The sequence below is a fragment of the Myxine glutinosa genome, chromosome 2, assembly GCF_964187855.1.
Source record: "Myxine glutinosa chromosome 2, kmMyxGlut1.1, whole genome shotgun sequence".
Taxonomy (NCBI): domain Eukaryota; kingdom Metazoa; phylum Chordata; class Myxini; order Myxiniformes; family Myxinidae; genus Myxine; species Myxine glutinosa.
Window position 1 is genome coordinate 179,385,978 of NC_136262.1, and position 24,554 is coordinate 179,410,531.

Consider the following 24,554-nt stretch of genomic DNA (forward strand, 5'->3'; position numbering starts at 1 on the left):
AAGGAGAGCCGAAAGGGAGTTAAAGGAACATGACATGGAGTATCAGAAGGAAGTTAAACTCAAGGAGTTGGAATTAATGGGAGAACGGGGAGAGGTAGCATCCATGCCGGCTGGTTCGACAACTAGTCAGAACACCTGGGATGTGAGTAGGCATGTGAGGCTGGTTCCACCCTTCAATGAAAAGGAGGTAGCCAAGTTTTTTTTACACTTTGAGAAAGTGGCTCAAATGCTAAAATGGCCTGTGGAGTCCTGGACTATGTTAGTGCATAGTGTGCTGGTGGGTAAAGCTCAAGATATTTATTCGGCTTTACCGATTGACCAATGTGCAGATTATGAGATAGCAAAGAAAACCATTCTCAAAGCCTATGAATTGGTCCCTGAAGCTTACCGGCAAAAATTCCAGAATGCCAGGAAGAGGGAGAGTGAGACCCATGTGGAGTTTGCCAGAATGAAGGAAACCATGTTTGATTGGTGGTGTGATTCGAAGGGGATTGGGAAAGACTTCGAACTGTTGCGACAATTGATCTTGGTGGAGGAATTCAAACAGTGTGTCCACGAGGACATTAAAGCAAACCTGGAGGAAAAGAAGGTACCAGAGTTGTATGAGGCAGCAACCGTGGCAGATGACTATGCCATGACACACAGGATGGGGTTCCACAAACCTAACTTCCCACCTAGAGTTAGCCAGGGGAGTTATGGTAAATCAGGTGCGGAGAACAAAAATTCATGGAGGCGACCTAGAGATGACGAAGAGGACAACTCTGATACCGCGACTTTTCGGAATCAGAAGACTACAGTTCCAAGACAGACTTATCCTCCGGGGGGCTCGAGGCAGACCACGAGTTTTTCCTCCGGGCCTACTTGTGCTTTTTGCAAGAAACCTGGACATTTGATGTCCCAATGTTATGCCCTGAAAAGGAAAAATCAGGAGCGGAGTCAGACTAGTACAACTCTGAATGCATTGGCAAATGCGAGAAATCGTCCTCGGAGGACAGTGCCTTGTGAAGGTTCCCATGCCAAAGTTACGGCATCACAGAACGACCGTGTTCAAGAGGGTTACAAACCTTTTATTTCAGAGGGGTTTGTGTCACTGGATGGAGACTTGACTAACCAGAGACCGGTTAGGGTATTGAGGGATACAGGAGCACATCAATATTTGATGCTTGAAGGCATTTTGCCATTGCCAGAGAAGATGGCAACTGGTGTTAGTGTTCGTTTACAGGGGGTTGTTGGCTATGTTAAAGCCCCACTTCATGTCATCCATTTGCAGTCTGATTTGGTGTCAGGACCGGTCACCGTAGGTTTACAAGCCACTCTTCCTGTAGAGGGAGTATCTTTTGTTATCGGGAATGATTTGGCCGGTGGTCAAGTTTCTGGTAACCCGATGTTTGTTGAAAAGCCTAGTATGAAAAATAACACTGCACAGGTAGAGCAGGAGATTCCGGGTATCTTTCGATCCTGTACCGTGACTCGTGCTATGGGTAGGAAGCGCTCTGAAGAGAAGAGGAAGGTACTGATGTCACGCTTGGCACAGACGCATCTTGTCAAGTACCCTGAAACTAAGTGTCAGCACACACGAGTCATGAATGGAGGCAATGTTGGCAAGCTCTTTGTAGGTGGACTGAACTTCAAAACAAGGGAAGTTGTTCTGGACTCTGTCTTCGGCAAATATGGACCGTTCTTGGAAGTGCAGCTGATAAAAGACAGGGAGACGCAAAAGTCAAGAGGGTTTGGCTTTGTCACATTTGAAAACACAAAGTACGCCAAAGATGCAGAAAAGGATTTGGATGGCAAGGATTTGGATGGTCAGACCATAACAGTAGAGAAGGCAGGCCATGGGCATCAAGGGGGCTACAGAGGAGGAAAACGTGGAGGTAGTTTCAGGGGTGGCTATGGCTCCCGGGGTGGAAGTAATAGTTTTGGTGGTGGCTGCAGTCGAGATTACTATGGAGGGCCCCAGAGTTACGGCAGCTTCCGAAGGGATGATTATCTGGGTAGTGGCCGGGAAGGAGACCGCTATTCACGTGACTACAGCGACAAGCGCTCCAACCGTGATTATTATGAAAGTTAGGAAGAGTTTGAAGCACTGAATGCTGCGGAGCAGCCGAGCCAAGATTCCTACACGGATTAACCGTGAACTCCACATTCCTAAAGGCGTCCATGAAGTGAATACTTCCAGGCCTCACCACCCAACCACCATGAAACCTGGCTCTCAGCTCGGCCTCCCTAAAAAAGTGCTGTAGATTTGCTTGACTTTGGATTTTTGATCACAACCCCTTAACCTTCATTCAAAAAATGAAAAATAAAAATCAGAGGTTGATGAGATGGAGATTGGCTTTGCAGGAGTTCAACTTGGAAATTGAGCATGTAAAGGGCAGGGACAATGTCGTTGCTGATGCTTTGTCCAGAGTGAACTAACTTTGGAAATCTCTGTTGGTTGTTTTAAGTTTTGTTGCTTTATTTTTGGGAAATATTGATTATTGGCTCACGGGAATTGATGATTTGGGTGTGAGTTTACTTTTGTTTGTTGGAAGAGTTTGCCTACAAAGAAAGTTTTCACTATGTTCAAACTTTCTTTCTTGAGGGGGGGAAGTGTTACGGATTCATCACTTCCGTTGTTGTGGTTTTCATCCACTTGAAACATTTCTGGTTCCATGTATTATTATTGTTGTGGTTTGAGGGAAATGACGGTTATTGTTGTCAAAAGGTACAAAGGTTAATGTTTTGAATGAAACCGGAACCGGACGACGACGAAGCGGGAGGAGAAGAAAAAGGGGGGCGGAGCGAAAAGTCAGAGAAGAAGCGGGTTGCTTTGCGTTCTGGATCTAACGTTGTCAAGCAAGAATCACCTACTTTTGGTTTCCTGGGAAAAGGGATTCCTGCGATAAAGTTGTTATCGCTGTGACGGATCATCCTGCGTGTCAGGGTTGGCGTTAGATTCTGAAGAATAATTGCCGGGTCGTTGCGACTCGATAGCGAGCCGTCGGCCATTTTGACTCACGCGCTTCGTGCGTCGAGCAAACTTTCCTTGCTTCATCAGCCATTTCCACCGCTTTCAGACGTATATGTGGTGTGTGTGTGCACTGTGCACCGAGGCTTTTGACGATTATTTTGCGGCTCGCCGACTGTGAACAGTGAAGGTTTATACCTGGAGGGCGCCTTTAGATTTCTCAGTCGCCATGAGTGCGCCTATGTGCCGTTTTGGGCGGCGAGACTGTGCCTGTCATCTGAACGAGATTCTGGTTTCGATTCAACATCGTTCCGATGATCACTGGAGAGGATCGGCTCTGAGCTCGACGTCGGGAATATAGAGACATTGGGGAATGTTCTTTTTCCACTCACTTGGAGCACAGTGATTTACCTTGTACTAGCTGATGGTACCATCATAGGAGATATATTGATTGTACTCTTGATTCCTATTATTATTGTACTGTTATTCTTGTGTGATTGTTAATACAATATTTGTTTGTATTATTGGTGTTTGTATTATTTGCCATTGGTGTGGTTTCACCATTGATTTTTGACACCGGATAACATATTTTTCTGCCGTAACTCCTTTTGGGGCTCGGAGGTACACCGTGACCAGGGGGTCGGGGAGGAGCACGTAACAATAGTCAGGGTTACGTAAGACAATATAGGAAAATGTGCAGTGTTTGACATTGCTGACCAAGATATCTTGACACTTTTGCTCGAAGATTGGGTATCCCCTGAGTACCATATACCATTGTATTATTCCACATTGTAAAAAATTACAGAAACAAGTGAGTAAAAAAATTATGCTAAATTAAAAAGGCAATGTAGGGATGACAATGTTACGTGCTTCCTCCCCAAACCCCGGCCACGGTGTAGCTCCGAGCTTCAAAAGGGTCACAGCAAAAAGATGTGCTATTATGTGTGTGTCCCAATGACCAATGCTAGAACCACACCAAGCAATTGATACAAAACAAATTATTGTATTCAAAACTCACACAATAATAACACAATGCAAGTACAAGGAAACTCACTTGCACATCATAAACCATACAATTCCTATGATGGTACCACCAATATGTTCCTAAATCAATAACTCACAGTACTCCAACGTGAGTGAACTGTAACATTCCCCAAAGTTCGTGCAGAACGACTGCAGCGCGACGATTGTCACGACACAAGGCCAAAGTCGATCCCCGCTCTGGCGATCAACACAAAAAGGTTGTACTGGGACCTGAACCAAGGACAGTCAAAGCCGCAGAAGAGCCACGAAGTGAGAGGTTGGGCCGAAGTCGGTCCGGTAATGATTCACCCAAAAGGTGAGTAGAATCTCACACCTTCCGTTCACTGACAATGAAGCCGACATGAACAATCAGCGGTTCCCACACTGAGGTCGCTCCGGGAAAACCCACGACACACACGTGGAACAGGGCGAATGGCTTGTGCGAGGTGAAATGGCGGACCGGCCGATAATGGAGGCGTCAGCTTGTTCTCCAAAGATGATTCACTCTCGGAACCAAAACCCGCCATGCAGGTTTAATTGCAACCGCAATAACGACACTGTCACGGGAATCCCATTCCCGGGGAAAACAACATTCGCTCACGACCAATGTCCAAAAGGTCCGCTCGCCACCACGAAGATGAGAAGCTCTTCTTCTCCAATCTCTCTCTCGATTTCCATCCCCCCTCTTTTTCTTTTTCCGGTTTCTTCTTCACCCATTTCGTTTTTCTTCTGAAACACTATTTTTACCTTTGAAGACAGTTATCTCCATTTCACACCGAAACCGTAACAATAATAGTACCTGAAACTAAAAATGCTTCAAGTAGATGAAAACCACAAAGACAGAAGTGACGAATCTGTAACAACAAACTACAGTCTAAAAAAGGTCCTAAACAAGATAGGGATGATGTTGGTTTAGAGAGTAGCTAAGAGTATTGCCATCACATAACAATCCCTACATCACTGCCTCATTTACACTTCATCAGTTATTACCCTGCGCTCGCGAATCGAAAGGCAAGGTTAAGCATTCGGGTACGTACGTACGTGTGTGTGTGCATTTCAGTAAAGTGTGTGCCGTGTCAGCATTTTAAAAATTCATTTTCTCGGCAACCGTTGGTCCGATTGACATGAAATTTTCACCATAGGAGGGCCTCCTCCTGTATAATATTTTAGTGAATATTATGATGTCACAGGTCACGTGGTACGGGCGCCATCTTGGAAAAAACAAAAAAATTGCACCTCTATATCTCAAAAACCGCTGCGCAGAAATAATTGAGACCTGGCTCATTGTCAACTACTCCCCATGGGGAATAAAATATGTTAATGATGACGTCTTAGGTGCCGCTGTTATGACGTCATAATTCGACAAGTAAAAAACTTTATCCGATCAGGATGAAATTTTTTGAGCATCTTCTTAGTATAAATTGATGCAGAAATAAAATGATAATGACGTCGTAGGTCACGTGGTTCGGCCGCCATATTGTTTTGATTGAAAAGCCTGAAAAACCACTAAAATCCAATTTTCTCCAAAACGACTGAACAGATCGAGGCCAAACTTTGCAGGCAAAATCGCATACCCATGACGAACAAAAAAGTCAATGAGCATGACATCATGCGTCACATGGTTTCTGAGTTATGACGTTTTTAAGCATAAACTTTTAAAACCTAGCTCCTCCCTCATTTTTGATCCTATCGAGGGGAAACTTCACAGATGTGTTCAGCATATCAGTCTACTAAAATGAACTTTTGGAATTTGCGATAGGTGACATGGTTTGGCAAATATTAATAATTAAACGAAAATATTTTTAAAAATTATAGCTCTTGAACCGCTTCATTGATCGACGTGAAACTTTAAATTATAGTAGAGGTAATGAAATGTAACAAGTGTGCAAAATTTCAAGATGATTGGATGTACGGTCTGGAAGCTAGAAGTTGTTATTGCTTCAGGCTTCTACAAACACTCCACTGTTAATTGTGATAATTGTTTTTTTTTATAATTGTGACGTCATAGGTCACGTGGTATGGCAGCCATCTTGGATTAAAAGCAAATAATAAATAAATTATTTCTCAGAAACCGCTGAATGGGAAAATTTGAAACTTGGCACATTGTCAAGTACTCCCAATGGGGAACAAAAGCATGATAATGATGACATCATAGGTGAAGTGGTATACCAGCCAAAAGTGTTTATTTTTTAAAATCCCTTCTCTGAAACTGCTTCACCGATCGATATGAAACCTGTCATGGCTGGTGAAAATGTGGTACTTGAAAACAGCTGAAGGGATTTAAATCAAACTCGTGAAGCGCGGTGCTACGCGCGTTACTTGCTTACCAAGGAGGAAGCGGACAACGCGGTAAATCAAAAGAGTCTTTATTGAAAGAGCCCTACTCCAGCACTGAGGAGATCGGGGCTGCGAGCCCCGTGTATATCCCGAGGCCACGCCTACCCCTCGGGCGTGGCCGACGCCCACTTGGTGCGCGGAATGATGCCATCACACCAGTGAGCTTTCGTGTCCACCACACGCGCCCCCCCCAGAATTCCCGCGCACCTGGAGGGCCAGTTTGCGGGGCAAACGGATGACCCGGCCGAAGCGCAGTCTGGCGACTGGCGGCGTCCGGGGTGCAGGGATGCCAGCTGGGATGCCTCCGGCTGCACCCAGGATGGGTGCAGGACCGGGGGGCGGCGTGCCGGCAGGGCTGGGCGGTGCCGGGGGTCCGCCCGCAGGGGGGCGGCCCCGACGCGGAGGCCGAGCCACCGGCGGTGGGTGGTCCACGTCGAGGTGGGCCGGCTTGAGGCGATCCACTGAGACGCGGTCAGGAGTACCGCCGATGTCCAAGGTGAAATGTTTCACCCCGGTCTCCAGCACGCGGAAAGGCCCGTCGTACGGGGGGCGCAGTGGTGTCGGGTGGGCGTCGTGCCAGACGAAGACGTACTCCGCGGTGCAAAGCTCCGGGGCGACGTGCGTAGGTGGGTGCCCGTGGTGCGCCGTCGGCACCGGGGCGAACCTCCGGGCTGTCTCCTGCAGCGCGGAGCGCTCCTGCGCCGTGGACCATGGTGCCGTGGGGTCGGGAAGGAACTCGCCCAGCACCCGCAGCGGTTGTCCGAAGACCAACTCCGCCGCGGATGCATGCAGGTCGTCCTTGGGCGCCGTCCGGAGGCCCAGCAGGACCCAGGGGAGCCTGTCGACCCAGCCGCCGTCGCGGAGGGTGGCCCGGAGCGCTGCCTTCAACGAGCGGTGGAACTGCTGGCACAGGCCGTTGGCCTGGGGGTGGTAGGCCGTGGTTCGGTGCGGCTGGACCCCGAGCCCCTGCGCGACCGCCCCCCAGAGCTCCGAGGTGAACTGGGGGCCGCGGTCGGACGAGATGTCCGAGGGGGCGCCGAACCGGGCGACCCAGGTGGCGATGAACGCCTGCGCGACGTCCGCCGCTGTCGTCGCCGCCAAAGGCACGGCCTCCGGCCACCGGGTGGTGCGGGTCCACCATTGTGAGGACATGGGTGAAACCCCGCGAGGGGGGCAGAGGTCCCACCAGGTCCACGTGAACGTGGTCGAACCTACGTTCCGGCACCGTAAACGGGGCCAATGGGGCCTGGGTGTGTCGGTGCACCTTCGCACGCTGGCACGCGAGGCACGTCCTGGTCCAGCCGCGGACGGCCTTCCGGAGGCCATGCCAGACAAACTTGTCGGTGACCAACCTCTGGGAGGCCTTCGTGCCCGGGTGGGACAGGCCGTGGATGGCGTCAAAAAGCTGGCGCTGCCAGCCCGCGGGCACGATGGGGCGAGGCCGCCCGAGGGAGACGTCGCACAAGAGGGCCATGCCCGCGCCGTCGAACGGCACCTCGGTGATGCGGAGGCCCGTGACGGCGGTCCGCAAGGCCTGGACGCCGGGGTCGGCGGCCTGGCCCGCCGCCATCCGGGCATAGTTGATGCCGAGGTGAACTGCGTGGGCGACGGACCGGGAAAGGCAATCCGCCACCGGGTTGTCCTTCCCCGCGACGTGCCGGATGTCCGTCGTATATTCGGACACGGCCGAGAGGTGACACTGCTGCCGGGCCGACCACGGCTCGGTGACCTTGCCCATCGCAAAGACCAGTGGCTTGTGGTCGGCGAAGGCCATGAACGCACGGCCCTCAAGCAGATGGCGGAAGTGCCTGACCGCCAGGTGAAGCCCGAGCAACTCGCGGTCGAAGGTACTATAACGGTGTTCGGGTGGGCGAAGCTGCCGGCTGAAGAACGCCAGCGGTTGCCAGGCACAACGCACCCATTGCTCGTGCACTGCGCCCACCGCGTAGTCCGAGGCGTCGGTGGTGAGGGCGATCGGTGCATCGGGCGCCGGGTGCGCGAGCATGGTGGCGTTAGCCAAGGCGAGCTTCGCGCCCGCGAATGCCGCGTCCATCTGCTCGGTCCAGGTAACGTCACCTTTGCCCGGCTTCCCTCGGAGGGCCTCGTGCAAGGGGTGCAGGAGCTGGGCGATGCGGGGCAGGAACCGATGGTAAAAGTTTACCATGCCCAGGAACTCCTGGAGCCCCTTGATCGTGCGGGGGCGCGGAAACCCATTTCACCGCCTCCACCTTGGCCGGTAGGGGGACGGCCCCGTGCCTGGTGATGCGGTGCCCCAAAAAGTCGATGTCGGCGACGCCGAACCGGCACTTGACGGGGTTCACGATGAGGCCATGCTGGCCCAGGCGTTCGAAGAGCGTGCGGCGATGGTGGAGGTGCTCTTCGCGGGACGCGCTGGCGACGAGGATGTCGTCCAGGTAGATGTACACGAAATCCAAGTCGCGCAAGACGCTGTCCATTAGTCACTGGAACGCCTGAGCCGCATTCTTCAACCCGAAGGCATCCGAAGAAATTCGAAAAGTCCCAATGGCGTGATGACGGCCGTCTTCGGGATGTCCTCCGGCCTGACAGGGACCTGATGGTAGCCGCGTATGAGGTCCACCTTTGAAAAGAAGGACATGCCCACCAACCGGGCGGAGAAGTCCTGAATGTGGGGGACGGGGTAGCGGTCGGGGGTGGTGGCGTCGTTGAGGCGCCGGTAGTCCCCGCACGGTCGCCATCCCCCGCCGGGCTTTGGCACGATGTGGAGCGGCGACGACCAAGCACTCTCGGAGCGCCGCACGATGCCGAGCCGCTCCAGCGTAGCGAACACCGCTTTAGCCACCGCGAGCTTCGTCGGCTCGAGGCGGCGTGCCCGGGCGTAGACCAGTGGCCCGCCAGTGGGGATGTGGTGTTCCACCCCGTGCTTGACGGCCCCCGCCGAGAAGGTGGGCCGCGTGAGGGCCGGGAAGCCGGCGAGGAGGCGGGTGAATTCGTCCGCTGCCGAAAGCGTACAGATCAACCTGGCCGGAACCGAACCGCTCAGCAAGCCGCTCGGCGAGCCGCTCGATGAGCCGCTCCGGGAGCTGCTCAACGAGCTGGGCAGAGCGCAAGCGAGCGAGCTGAACGTCTCGGCCTGGACGAGCCTCCTGTGCTTTACGTCCACCAACAGGCCATTTGCACACAGGAAGTCCGTGCCAAGCAGTGCCATGGGCACTTCGGCAGTGACGAACGACCACCGGAAAACCTGCCCTCCGAACCGCAGAGAGAGGCAGCATTTTCCGTATGTGCGTATGGACGTACCATTGGCAGCAAGCAGCGCGGGGCCCCGGCCCGCGGTCTGCTTGTCGGACGTACCGGCGGGAACGACACTCACCTGCGCTCCCGTGTCGCACAGGTAACGGCGCCCGGACAAGGTGTCCGTTATGAACAGTAGGCTGTTTGAACGGCCGGCGCTCAGTGCCACTACTGAGGGCCGGCCCGGGCGTTTCCCGACCTGCCGAATGAGCACGGCGGGCGACACTGCCAAGCCTCGTGGCCGAACTTGGTGTGACACCAGCACCAGGCTTGCGGTTTTTTCCGCGGCGGCGGAGGTGGGCGTGGCGTGGCGGCCGCCACGAGGCGCCCCTCGGAGTAGGGGTGGTCACCCGCAGGAGGTTCAGTGGCCACGCGGTGCGTCGCGTAGTAGGGGTGGTCACCCGCAGCAGTTCCGGGCTCGGAGTAGGGGCGCGCAGCCGCAGCCGCCGCAGCCCCGGGAGCCGTGACGGCTGCACCGAAACTCACCCGCGTGTCTAAAGCCGCGAAGAACTTGTCGGCCTCGGCAGCGAGAGCTCGGGGTTCCGTTATCATGGAACCGGCCAACGCGAGGCGTACTCGTGCCGGCAGCTGGCGTCGAAATAGCGCTCGGAATAGAAAATCCGGGGTTTCGTCGCCCAGTAGCGACAGCATATGGTCCATTCGGACCGACGGTCGCGTGTCGCTGAGCTCGGGGAGGTCCAGGAGGCGGTCGGCCCGAGCGTCCACCGTGAGGCCGAACGTGGCGAGGAGGAGACGCTTGATCGCCTCGTACCTGTGGTCGTCCGGCGGGTTCCTCAGGACAGACACGACCCGGGCGGCTGTGCTGGGCCCGAGGGCGGCGACGACGTGGTAGAATCGCGTCGCGTCGCCCGTGATGCGCCGAAGCTGAAACTGGGCTTCGGCTTGCACGAACCAGAGCTCGGCTTGGGCCTCCCAGAACTCGGGGAGCTTGACCGCGTTGTTTGCCATTGCTATGGCGTATTCAGATGGTCAGCGACGGCTGATCCAACGTCGGGGTCACCAAATGAAGCGTGGTGCTACGCGCGCTACTTGCTTACCAAGGAGGAAGGGGACAACGTGGTAAATCAAAAGAGTCTTTATTGAAAGAGCCCTACTCCAGCACTGAGGAGCTCGGGGCTGCGAGCCCCGTGTATATCCCGAGGCCACGCCTACCCCTCAGGCGTGGCCGACGACCACTTGGTGCGCGGAATAATGCCATCACGCCAGTGAGCTTTCGTGTCCGCCACACTCGTTTATTTTTTGGACAGTGAACAAGGGCATCTGCTCGTTGTGAGACTATGCGGAGGCATATTGGCGACAGTCGCATTGCTCTAATCCTCTTTACCATGCCAAAACGAAAGTGTAAATTCGCTGCAGAACTAAATGACAAAATTCCCGTGTTTATAAAGCCGAGTGCTTAGCCTTAAGGAAAGGACTTACTAGTACTACATTAGTACATTGAAAGAGGGACATTGAAATTTGAGTAATTACAACATTGATTATTGAGGCTATAACACTTGTTCTTATTTATGATACTCAATGTAGACGATATGTAGTATACAGTCGTGTGGTGCACGACCCCCGACCCCATCCCCCGAGTATGCTTCTCGATCCCTGACCCCCATTCACGGGTCTGGTGCGCGACACCGGGAGTCCCTCTCCTTCGAGTTCGAGTGTGGGGGGTGACCCCGGACCCCGAGTGTGATGTGCTCTCACCACATTGCTCGGATACATTAGCTGAAGAAACGTTCGTTTCGAGCGCCTTTCACCTACTTTCCTCTACCAAAAAAAAAACACAACCACAACCACAACCACAACAACAACAACAAAGCAAGGTCGATGACACGTCGAGGAGTGTGACGTCGAGCATTTAATTCTCTCAACGCCTTTTCCATTGACGTCAGCACTTGGCCGTTGCCGAAACGTCAGGGAACGCGGTGTGTTTGACACGAAAGAGTGCAGGGTTGTCTGTGCCAATGAGTATTATAAATGAATATATAACTTCATGCGTTTTATCAAGAGTAAGCGCCATTCCACACATACATGTGCCGAATCGACACGATGTCCATTCGCCCGGCTGTGGGCGCACATTATCGCGGAAGGTTACAGGCGGTGCGGTGCCAGCCGTTGCTATGGCGGAGCAGGGAAGGTGGCGGGAGGGGTGACAGCGAGGGAGGAAATAAAGGGAGGGGTGAGGGGTAAATATTCAGAAATAGAGAAGCAAAACGCTGCCTATCTGTGATTGTGGGATAGACAAGACAGTAATCATAAACGCGCAAAGCAGACTCGGACACGATACTGCGGTCGGACACACAACGCGCGCCTAAGGGCGCCGCTGGGAAGGGACGAGGCCGTGAAGGACGAGCGAGGCCTTCGCAAGCCGAGGTGAGAATCTTCCCGATTGGGCCTGCGCCTGCACGTCAAACTCGGATGTCAGTTTCCTGGCGTGTCTTTCACTTTGTGTTCTTCACAAAATGTGTGCTTGGTCTTGTCTATGTACACGTATCTCTCTGGGACTGGATGCTGCATACCTACTTCTGCTGTGCGTACACACGACGAAAACGTACACCCTTGTAGTTGTATTCGTACACGTATGAACATGTGTGCCACACATGTATGTAGGTGCGTGTGCGTCCGGTCGCCCGTCCCTGTGTGTGCGTCCGGTCGCCCGTCCCTGTGTGCGCGTGCGTCCGGTAGCCCGTCCCTGTGTGCGCGTGCGTCCGGTAGCCCGTCCCTGTGTGCGCGTGCGTCCGGTCGCCCGTCCCTGTGTGCGCGTGCGTCCGGTCGCCCGTCCCTGTGTGCGCGTGCGTCCGGTCGCCCGTCCCTGTGTGCGCGTGCGTCCGGTCGCCCGTCCCTGTGTGCGCGTGCGTCCGGTCGCCCGTCCCTGTGTGCGCGTGCGTCCGGTCGCCCGTCCCTGTGTGCGCGTGCGTCCGGTCGCCCGTCCCTGTGTGCGCGTGCGTCCGGTCGCCCGTCCCTGTGTGCGCGTGCGTCCGGTCGCCCGTCCCTGTGTGCGCGTGCGTCCGGTCGCCCGTTCCTGTGTGCGCGTGCGTCCGGTCGCCCGTTCCTGTGTGCGCGTGCGTCCGGTCGCCCGTCCCTGTGTGCGCGTGCGTCCGGTCGCCCGTCCCTGTGTGCGCGTGCGTCCGGTCGCCCGTCCCTGTGTGCGCGTGCGTCCGGTCGCCCGTCCCTGTGTGCGCGTGCGTCCGGTCGCCCGTCCCTGTGTGCGCGTGCGTCCGGTCGCCCGTCCCTGTGTGTGCGTGCGTCCGGTCGCCCGTCCCTGTGTGCGCGTGCATCCGGCGGGTGCCCGTCCGTGTGCGCGAGTGCGTCCGGGCGCGCGTCCGTGTGTGCGTCCTTGTTTGCAGCAGCTTCATAATCGCTTCCAGAACATGTGCGTTGCTGTGTATTCAGTGGTAACGAAATTGTTCTTCCCTTAGGTTAAGAACTGTGCTGTTTCCAGTTGATGCAGTTTTTGTTTGTTTTTTTTTGGTGATTTCAGGTCATCACATCTTAAGGTATAACTGCACCTGACATTATGGGTCGAAAGAAGATTCAGATCGCTCGAATCACAGACGAGCGGAACCGACAGGTATGTTGCCGTCTTTGGATGGGAAATGAATCGTCCATATTATTTGCCGTGTCTAATGCCCTGGAGAACCTGGAAAATGTAAAAATAAATCTTCTAAAATGAAGTGTGCTGCGCATAATTATTGATGAGTTTTGCAAGTTGTATCAAAGCGAATTGTAACAACTTGCTCTTGCTTGTGTCCAACTTAGCAGAACCCTCGGTCCAATGAGATTTACATACCAAATTATTATTATTATTGCAATTTATTAATTATTATTACATACCAAATTTGTTCTTATTCACCTCCATGTGCTTTGATTTTTGTGACTAATCAAAAGTTCTGCACGGGTTCTTGTTCTGCACCGAGTTGCAGAAATTGCTTCATGATTATTTTGTCTTTAGGTGAACTCGACCTCACTTTATTTGGTGAAATTTTCTTTTTCTAACTCTCGATATAACAAATGACATTATGATGAATCTGCCAATCTGAATCCAGCAGGTTGATCTCTATCAAGTTAAATGGAGTTTTTAGTTTATTTTGGAGAGGAAGGGAATCGGTGGGGCTGGAGTGGGAGTCCTTGTATGATTAATTTGTAATTATTTATTACTTTCAAAATCGAAGATTTTTCAAGTATATTGGTCGGTTGTGTCTGTCTGTCTGTCTGTCTGTTTGTCTGTTTGTTTGTCACCGGCCTACAGGTCACATTTTTCAACCGATCTTCACGAAACTTCACCAAATGGTAGAGTTGGTCAAAAGCAAGAAGCCTATTGTTTTTGGGGTCAATAGGTCAAAAGGTCAACATAGGCCAAAGGTCACCAACTTTGCTAAATTTCTAAAATCTTCAATTTTCATCCGATTGACTTGAAATTTGAAGAGGACTTGCATATCTGGTCAATAAATTCAACCACCAAGTATCTTTGACGTCAACATCGGCCAAAAGGTCAACATAGGCCACATTTCTAAAATCCTAAATTTTCATCTAATTGATGTGAAATTTGAAGAGGACTTGCATATCTGGTTACTGAATTCAACCACCAAGTATTTTTGAGGTCACCATAGGCCAAAAGGTCAACATAGGCCATCATGTATCATTGGAAAACCTTTGGGGGAGGGTGGATTTTGCAAGTATCGTGCTACGCATGACGTCTTCTTGTTTATCTGTTGATCATTGCATGGCACCTGAGGTTTCAATAAGTAGGTTAAGCACGTATGTCCAGTTTTTAACAGGAATTTGTCCAGCGTGTAGGACATAGCTCTCCTACACTTCACGAAGAACAACGTGGGCTCTTTAATGTCCATCAACTAAAACCGGCATATGGGTCGCCCAGTTTAATGTCCTCTGAGGGCCGGCACAGTCATGAATCACCCTGCCGTGTGAAACGCCAGAATGAGATTGGAACCCAGGCTGGAGTGTGCATACCTCTCGGCAATCCTACCTGCACTTGGAAGCCAAGATCTCTCTGCCCTGAGCTTGTTTTGCTCATGTCTTTGATTGAAATATGCTGAGCATAGGATTGGAAGAAATCTATGCTTAGCATATTGTTACGAAAGTGAGACATAATTTCTTGCGATTTTTTTTTTGTATACTTAGTCGAGGCTCATATAACAGCTAACACACATAACATATAATAAAGGGAGCGGGAGAAAAGAGGCTTAGAGTGGGGGAAGCACAACAACAGTAGAGAATAGGGACATCGGGAGATCGGTGGCAGGGAGAGGGCTGGGGCGGGGTACACGGGATAAACAACATGGACACTACGAGGACTTTCCAGAAAGAAAACAGGGAATTTGAAGCAGATGGGTTTGGCGTGGATTAAAGGGGGTAGAAAAGATCAAGGTTTTGGATGGGGGTGAGATAGTGGTAAACAGCTGTTTTGAAGACCTGGAGGGAGGAGTGTGATTGATGAAGAGAGTGTGGGAGTTTGTTCCAGAGGCGGGAGAAAAGAGGAATGAAAGAGTGAAGGTGAGCAGAGAGTCTTCATTTTGGCAGTTTTACCAGAATAGGGTTGCTGGCAGATCTTGTGTGTCCTGCAGGAATATTTGGGGGACAGAGCAGGGGGTGCAAGGCCGTAGAGTAGAGGAGTCAGTCTATAGAAGACAGAAAGACCACCAACCTGCCTGCGGTGAGCGAGTGAAAGCCCCTTAGAATCAGCTTCATCGCGGGAGATTCCAATGATCCGAAAAGCTTTGGTTTCTTCAGCGTGAATCGGAGCTAGGTGTGAGGCAGGAGCACCAGCCCAGAGGGGCGAACAGTATTCCATTGAGCTGCGGATGAAAGCCTTGTATGTGGTGAGGAGCTCAGGTGTGCCAAGGAAGGACTTCGCACGATGGAGGATGCCCAGTCGGCGACTGGCTTTAGAGGCCAGCTTAGCAATGTGGGTTTCCCAGGAAAGATCATGGCAGATAGTGAGACCCAAAAGTTTGAGTGACAGAACTTATTCGAGGGGATTGTTGAGAAAGTCGATCGGAGGGTTTTCCAGACGGTATTTTCGGAGACTTGTCGAGTTTGTTTTATCCTCAAAAATAGACCGTAGTGAACACACATTCATGTTAAAAGATCGGCCTTTAAAACCTACCCCTATGTAGGGGGCCAGATATCTGTACAAACACGCAATCTGACATTGTGTTTTATATGGTATATTATTGTTAGGGCACTTTTTTTTTTCACATCCGGCTATTCTGTGATCCCAGACTCGCTTCCTATCATTAGTCCCATCTATTTCACGATTCCCTCCTCCGAGGATGTGCACACAGACACAAACGAGACTCGGAGAGACGTCTACTCTGAGACCAGTAGCTGGACTCATACGCTCCAGTACAAACAGATGTGCAGACCCTGATAACTGCTTGACACAGACATGGCTGTTCTCTCTGACACAGAAATGGCTGTTTTACCTCGTGCTGTGTTCAAGGCACAGAGTCTGCTACCACGGCCTACTTACCAGATCTGAGTAATCAATACTGATAATGTGATTGTCACATACCTATCTTCACAGCATCATCCTCACTGCACCGGCCCAGGTCCGAACCAGTGGGAGAGCATTTTCTAAAAAGGACTGTTTGTCCACAGTCCCACAGTTGTCTTTATTCCCCTTTATCCTCTCATTATATCAGGAGTTTAGATTTTGTATTAAAAAAGGGGTCAAAGCGGAAAGATGTCTTGTTATGATATTCAACAAAGTACAAAACTGCCGAACCTACCGAATATGATCACAGATTATTGGAAAAAAATCACCAATTCCAGCGATGAAAGCCCTCAGGTGTTGGCAGCTCATACGCGCGGTGCAGTTGTTGTCTCAGGGACTTATCTATTGCTCGCTCTGGGACTTTCAACATCAAACGCCATTGCCAGAAATAAATATAGTAGGGTGGCTTAGCAAAATTACCGTTACACGGTGGACAAAATCACCAAATTTGGCATGAACACTCCTAATGACCTATTAATCAATATTAGCCGAGGAGCCCTCGCGAATTTTTACGCGTATTCGTGTAAAACCAAAAAATCCAAAATGGCCGCCATCCAGTAATTAAAAACACATTTCCCGGGTTATATAAGTCATGGATAGCAAAAATTGGTATCAAAATATAAATTTTTAGGACACTGAATGTGTATTTTGATATTACAATATCACCAGTAAATTTAAAGGGACATTCAGTGATTTCATGTGAAGGGCGCCCTCAATGTTAGGGGGGGGGAAAGCTTTTGGCTTGAATACATTGCTTATAACTCCAGGTCATCAATTATTGCGAATGATAAGCTGTAAACATTGTACCCTGGAAATACAACATTATCATTAGGAGTGCAAAATATCGAGCCCAAGAATTGGGCGTGTCGCTTATTGGATGTCACGCCTACCATTACAATCAGTATCCACTATAAACCAATGAGAGGTTTAGATTAAGACTTAATCTAAACCTCTCATTGGTTTATAGTGGATACTGATTGTAATGGTAGGCGTGACATCCAATAAGCGACACGCCCAATTCTTGGGCTCGATATTTTGCACTCCTAATGGTTATCCTTTCTGGTCGGATCCAGCTTGGACTAGACTATTAAGTACATATGTACACCTGATATAGGCTGCACATTAATCAAAACAAAACACTGAAACAAAAAAAAGCCGACTTGGAGGTACATGTAAGTAAAGTATGTCATTTGTTTTTGAAAAAATGAGGATGCCCCCAAAAGTCTCTGGTACTGCATATTGATATAGCTTTATATATTACAATACTCCTGGTCTAAAAAAAACCTCCCAGTCCCACTTGGGATGAGGGGAATTTGTAGCCACACAATCATGAAACTTATAACCACTACATGCTATAATTGACCTCAGTCATCAACTTTTAAAGAAAATAATTTAAAAAAATTGAGTGTACAAGTACTTTGGTCATTCAGTAGTGAGCATGGGGGATTTCTGTTGAACAAAAGTATATTATAATGTTCAGTGTGCAATGTGCAAATCCTTACTTTCGCAGTAATCTAGACATCTGCAATGTTCTTATTTACTTGTCTATTTAATACATGGGCAAACACAACGTTTTGAGCAGACAAGATTGGCATTGCCACATTTGCATGTGGTACAGTCTCCTTTGCAACCACATTTGATTAGTTCTCTGCATGCTCTGGAAACCTCTGGCATTGATATCCAAACTGGTACCCATACATCTGACACCTTGGTCCATGCAAATGTCTGTGGAGAAGGAACCACTTGCTGTGTCTGTGTGCTGGTTGTCCAGATTCCGGCTTGGTACAATGCCCGCCGGGCATGTTGAAGAAGAGCATCCTGTGTGGGTGGTATTCTGTCCATTGATCGATTCTTCTGGCAGAAGAGTTCCTGTCTTGCTTCATTGACGGAGCTCAAGGGACTTGTTCTATCATACAAGATGATGATTAGTCTCTCGATCTTCTGGAAGTGATCAGCGTCTGTATAAAGAAGCTCAAAGGGGTGACGAGCCAGATACACAAATGTTTCTGTGATGTCTTCATAGGCTTGCCAAGCCTGCCAGGCTGACTTCTTGCCCTTACCTTGGAAGGCTGATGTGGTATCACATCCAGAAAGGGCATGAAATACTGGTAGAGCTTGTGATCTTGTTTCCCCAAGTCTGTCACATATGGCATTGATACTGTAAAATCTGTAATTCCTACCCATTCCAAAGGCAACCCAGATATCTACCAATGGCTGAGTGACCATGAGATCATAAAATGTACCAATAAGTATGACTACAACGTCTGTGTCAACAGTGCGCACTTTAATAGTCTTCATATCTTGCTCTAGTGCATGCACGATGTGCACTATGACCCTCGTATCTGCTTCCTCATGGTTGCAGTTCAGCATGGCGTTGATGGTGCCTGTGGATACTACAGATTCACCTGATGTGATGTACACGGATTTGCCTGATGGAAAGGTAAACTCGGCAACCTTGGACGTCAGAAAGGCAAATAGCTCCTGTTTGTTTTTTGGATCACGGAGGAAGTCCATCCAATTGCCTGGAAGCTTGGTTTGGCCGGACACTTTTCTGCGCACACCCTTTCCTCTCTTTTCCCAGGTTGATTCCTTCAAACTGTCTGGAATGTATGTGTCCCACACAACATCCAACCTTGTGGCATTCTGTAGCTGCTTCACCAGGTAGGGGATGAACACCTTGTCTGCATACTCAATGAACGTGCTGACTGCAGTAGTCGGCAGACAGTGCACAATGACAGCACCATCCAGTACAATGCAGTCATAGGTTGAAGGTGGCTCAGGCTGCTCGGGCTGCTCAATACATTTCAGTAGATCGGACTTTGTGTTTGGTAAATGCAGCTTACCAAAGTCTGAGAGAGAAGGTGGAAAGGGTTGTATCTCATGGGCAAAGAATTCCTTCAGGTCACCCTCGCGACTTTGCATGGCAATGTACAACTGGCCAAAAAGTGCCACATTGTTCTGGAGCACTTTGATCTTCTTCCCCTGCTTTGTCGGGGCCTTGGGTTTAGGTCTCTTGAAGAGAGCCAGTGAGTTCTTCTTGATTGGGTCATGTATAGAGCAGCTGCGATCTTCAAGTACACTCTTGACATACTCCTGATACTGCTTTATGCCTGTGTCTTCCAATGTGCGTAGTGCGGATACTACAGACTCATCCATGCAATTGCGACTGTCGAGTGTCACTAGCTCTTCAAAATCATCAAGGAAGGGGTTTCCCATTCTGTTGAAGGTTTCAGAAAGATTGTTTACTTCCTTCTGAAATGTTTTTTGTGATGCAAGGCCCTGTTCATGGTTCCGAAAATCTGGGTCATCATTGGGAAAGTATTCTTCCTCAAACTGTGTTTGCAATCTGGCCAACTCGGGACCTGTTAACATCCAGCGTCTAAATGCGACAGGGTTTCCTGTGAGTCCAATACAACCACCAGAGCCTTTGACTTTCGCGTTCTCCTGTTCATGAGCTTGGTCAAATGGGATAGTAGAGAATATTTTGCTGGTTTTAGAAAGGACCCAGTGGCATTGTTTCTCAAACTCTTCCTTGATAGGGTCAGGCAGAGACTTCATATCTCTTATGTGAACAGGCATCCATCTTGAATAGTTCACATGGTCCAGGGCAAAAAACAAAGGTGTCAGCTGCTCCAAGACATCTACATACAAAGGAAAGTTCTTTTCTCTGTGAGCCCTGATGAAGATGAGAATAAGGGTTTCGTATCTCAGGATAAGGTCCCAGTACATAAAGGTGGGACTCTTCTTCAGCATGTCATTCCTCCAAGCTTCTGCAGATTGATTGTCTTTAGGTCTCTCGGAGAGCAGGAAAGCCTTTCTTTGAAGGTTATGGAGAGTAAGGAGGGTGATTTGATGGGCATGCCTGGTTCGTGTGAGATGTGACACAAGGGTCACATTAAGGTTAGGATAAAAGCATAATTAAAACATTCACATTATTTCCATGTTCAAACCCTTGTCTCAAGAACGCACTATCTTGAGAAAAAATAGTTTAGATCACTTTTAAATTCAATTAGTTTGGATGTTGCAGTCAATATTATGTAGTTTGATTTCTTTGATCTTTAGACCTACGGGAAATAAACAACCATGTTGTCCATATGTGGTAGGTTATTTGTGTATCTTTTTAAAAAATAGGGCTTCAATAAAAATATTCTGGTATAATATAATCATACTTTGGTACAATTTAGCCATCGTATGACCGCTAAAAACCAAGGAAATTGCTATTTCAGCATAAATGGCGGCCATTTTGGATTTTTATGTTTTACTTTAATATTTCAGGAGGGTGACCGAACATGTTGAGGACATGGTTCTGATATTTAAGTAATATTTTGATACAATTTGGCTTTCCTCTAACAACTACAACCCAAGAAAATTGGTATTTTATCATGAACGGCAGCCATCTTGGATTTGTTTGTGTTACCATGGTTATGTACATATTTCGAGAGGGCTCCTCGGCTAAAATCAACTGATATACCCTAAAGAAGCCTCACACCAAAAATGGCGCTTTTGTCCGCCCGGTAACGGTAATCTTGAAAATTGACCCCAAGCCACCCCGCTAATAGAAGCAAGAGTTGGACTTCCATCTGAGATTAAGTTATCAATCAAGCATTGATGGTTTACATGGTTACCTGTGTTTATATACATTTTAAAATGTCTGTGTGGATACCGAACATTAAAAATGAAAACTTATGTCCTTATGTTTTTTTAGGGGTAAAGCTTTCCTCACCTCCATCATTTGGAGGTTGTTCTAGTAACCAAGCCACCTTAACTCTGACTGGCCGCTATTCAAACCTCCATATACTCCGGCCACCACATGCTTTATTTATTTATTTATTTTTCATGGTCTAAGGCTCGTACATGGTTTGAGGTTAATTTTCTCTAGTTTACAAACATAACCATGAGCAATGTCCTGAACAAATAGCGGCTCCGTTATATTACACATAATCTTCGGTCTGCATCGCCGCTAATTGCTTGAGAAGTGCGAGGGAGGTTTTTGTGGAGAATTCTCGTGTATCACAAAATCTAGCAATAACTGCTGGTTTAACTGGCACCACAAAGTGGAGTGAAGAAGAACCACCTTTAGAGGCCATTTTTCCCCCACAGAGCGGGGGTTGGCCTTTTTTGGGCACCGTGGTCCCCTTTTTGAAGCAATGTTTTATGGCCGGATGCCCTTCCTGCCGCCAACCCTGTTAGTCGCCTCTTTCGACACACAGGGAATTACCAGTAAACTGGTACTCAATTTGCCGACCTCGGAAGGGATGACAGGCTGAGTCAACCCCCCTGGCGTTAATTCAGCGATCGACCGGGATTCAAACCCAGATCCTAGGATCCCAAGCCGGCACCCTAACCGCTAAGCCAACACCAGGCTCAAAATATTGGCGTATTGGTGGAGTACAACAACAACACAACATGCATTTTAAGGCCATTTTCCCTGCTAGAGCGGGGGTTAGCCTTGGTTGGAGTAAAAATAACCACCTTTAGAGGCCATTTTTCCCCGCAAAGCGGGGGTTGGCCTTTTTCGGGCACCGTGGTTGTTGTTTTTGTTGGTCCCCTTTTTGAAGCAATGTTTTACGGCCGGATGCCCTTTCTGACGCCAACCCTTTTTGCCGCCTTTAACGACAAACAGGGAATTACCAGTGAACTGGTACTCAATTAGCGGACCTCGGAAGGATGACAGGCTGAGTCAACCCCCCTGGTGTTAATTCAGCGATCGACCGGGATTCGAACCCAGGATCCTAGGATCCTAAGCCGGCACCCTAGCCGCTAGCCCAACACCAGGGTTGGAGTATTGGCGATAAACTAAAAAAAGAAGAAAGTAAGACAGTCTATGATTCAAAATATGTTTTATTTGTAAATACAGGGCTAGGAAAGCATTTTACAGGCAGAAAACCAAAATAAAACAAATGTAAACTCTTCAGTGATTTTTTTTCTCCAGGGAGCCCAGTGTGGGGGAGCCGAAAATCCAAGGAGCTCAGGGTTCAAAAGGTTAAGATGGTCTTGTTATCAATGACTTCATTGCACAAATGCACTTATGTTACACCTTGTCTGTGTTGTTATGAATTTCAAATTTCGTATTCTCATTCTCTTTCCGTGGGTGTGGGACTCCCCCATGTAGGTCACATTCACGAAGCGAAAGTTTGGTCTCATGAAGAAGGCGTACGAGCTGAGTGTGCTGTGTGATTGTGAGATCGCCCTGATCATCTTCAACAGTACCAACAAGCTGTTTCAGTACGCCAGCACAGACATGGACAAGGTTCTTCTTAAGTACACTGAATACAACGAGCCCCACGAGAGCCGCACTAACTCGGATATTATTGAGGTGAGCTCCTTAGTTGGTGCAGGCATCTGTTCAAGTTGGTGTTCGGAATTTTTGTGGTTATTTTTGCGAAACATTTTATACTTTGCCTTTTTTTTTTGTTGTCGCAGTCATACATGAAATTTTAAAAAATCGACATTTTCCTACGCTTCGTCTAGTAAACACGCATAAAAGCAGCCTGTTTGCACATGGTTCTTGGCTTCGGCATGCTTGCCACAAAAAAAATTATTGTTTTTAACATCCATTACATGCAAGCTTCTTCTTCTTCTTTTATGGCCATCATTATTCCCACATTCTTCTGCAGTTGGCCGGGGAAGTTTGACCCAAGTCTTTCATGAGCCGGCTGACCAAACCTGATCGACTAAGGTTAGGGCAGGAATTTGGCCATGTTGCTGGCGATAGCTCTGCTACTCTTCGTGGAGGACACGGTGGGATATTTAATATCCACCAGCTAATACCAACAGACGGAGACGCACGTTTAACGTCCATCTAAGAGATTGCATACGGATTGATGAATCACCCTGCCTGTGAAACACCGGGATGACAGTTTATAGCTAGGTCATGATCCAAGCCCAGGCTTGACAGCTTAGAGGTGAGTGTGCGTACCTCTTGGCCATCCAGCCTGCCCCACCCATTACGTGAAATCAATAAACCAAAAGGCACAATTTTTGACGTATTGAACAGACAAATGAATGCCCATAAAATATTGGTATTCTTCGATACGAGACCAATAAATATTAATAAGGAACTTTGATGCCGGAGGACGCCATTTGGGCCATCATGCCTGTGCTGCACCACACAACCACATTAAATAAATCCGTCAGTCTCTTGACTCGGTTTCACTGGGTGGGAGGAGTGGGGATGAGAAAAGTGTGGCAGGCACAGGGACTAGTGTATCATAAATGCAAATAAAATAAATATTTTAAAATTCATTTATTACGATTTGCAACTTTCCCTTGTTGATGGTATACTGTTAGTCGGGTAAATATACCGTTTGATTGCTACAAAAAATTGCTACAAAACGTTTTTCAACGGTTTTTGGTACTATTGGACATCAGGAATAACATAATCCAATAAAATTGAACCACCGGAAAGCTGTTATTTTCAAGATGGTGTCCAAGATGGCCGCCAATACTCTAAAATGGCTATAAGTCAATTATTATTCAGCCTAGTGTTGTAATTTTGGTGTCTACCCCTAGTACCATTGAGTAATCCTGTAATCAATGATTCATTGTCACTCTTTCTCTTCCTCTATAGACTGGATACATGGATTGTCACATGTTTCAAGTTGGCACGGTCCACAGACTCTATGACAAGGTAGTCCATATCCTCCACAGCTACAACGGGGTGTTCTACAGGCAGTTGAGCAGTTGCAATCTATCATCTTCAAGAGATTATCAGGAGCAGCGTTCATTTCGGACATTATTGGAACCAACTGATTGTCCTCCAGTTTCCAACCCCAGTTCATTGACATCCATGTCACCTTTCCTCCCAATCCAGACCATGATCTGGTAGTAAGTTCTGAGGCAGTGAAATTTGGTGGAGGAGGCAGTAGGGGGGAGACATTCAGGTGTCACAAACGATTTTGCAGACGCTATTTTTATAATGATCATGTTGTGGCGCAAGGATGCAAGCGAATCTATACAATTGCCACCAACATGACAGCCATCGCTTTGCTGCCGAGGTCCTCTATCACATCCCTTGGCTGACTTGGGAGAACGAATGTATTTGCGCAGGATTGTATAATGGAATCGCCTTTCACAAGCTTTTGGAAGGCTGACTTCTTACCAATACCAAAAATCCGGGAGGTTGTATCACAACCAGTGAAGGCGTGAATGAAGAGTAACTGTGAACACAGGCCCTTACCTAGGATTGCTTGTAGTCGGTTGATGTTATATACTTTGGTAGCCTTAGACGTGTTGTCTGAACGGAAATATCGTTCCTTGTTATCTGTGTGCGCATGGTAAAGAAGCAAAACTAATAGGTCAGTATCTTCCCCAATCAAAGTGGTGGATTGATGACACGAGGTTTCGACTGCAGCTTTAACAATATCTACGTCTGCATCCCCAGGTGCATTGATCACATTGCAGTCCCTTTTCCTCAGTCCATCACTTATGAGATCGATTAGT

The 24,554-nt window shown here is 49.0% G+C and overlaps 1 protein-coding gene across 4 annotated transcripts in view; it reads left to right on the plus strand.

The window, feature by feature from the left end:
• The first annotated feature begins 11,739 nt into the window (after positions 1 to 11,739).
• Positions 11,740 to 24,554, plus strand: part of LOC137421041 (myocyte-specific enhancer factor 2C) — an 87,362-nt gene continuing 74,547 nt past the window's right edge. For 2 of the 4 annotated variants that reach the window (XM_068106699.2, XM_078771984.1), the window contains exons 1-3: positions 11,747 to 11,968; positions 13,077 to 13,166; positions 22,225 to 22,428. In XM_068106699.2, the coding sequence (XP_067962800.1) occupies positions 13,113 to 13,166; positions 22,225 to 22,428 (258 nt within the window). In that variant the 5' untranslated portion in view covers positions 11,747 to 11,968; positions 13,077 to 13,112. Of the gene's footprint in view, positions 11,969 to 13,076; positions 13,167 to 22,224; positions 22,429 to 24,554 lie in introns of all 4 variants that reach the window. The other 2 variants (XM_068106698.2, XM_068106700.2) reach the window with 2 other exon arrangements.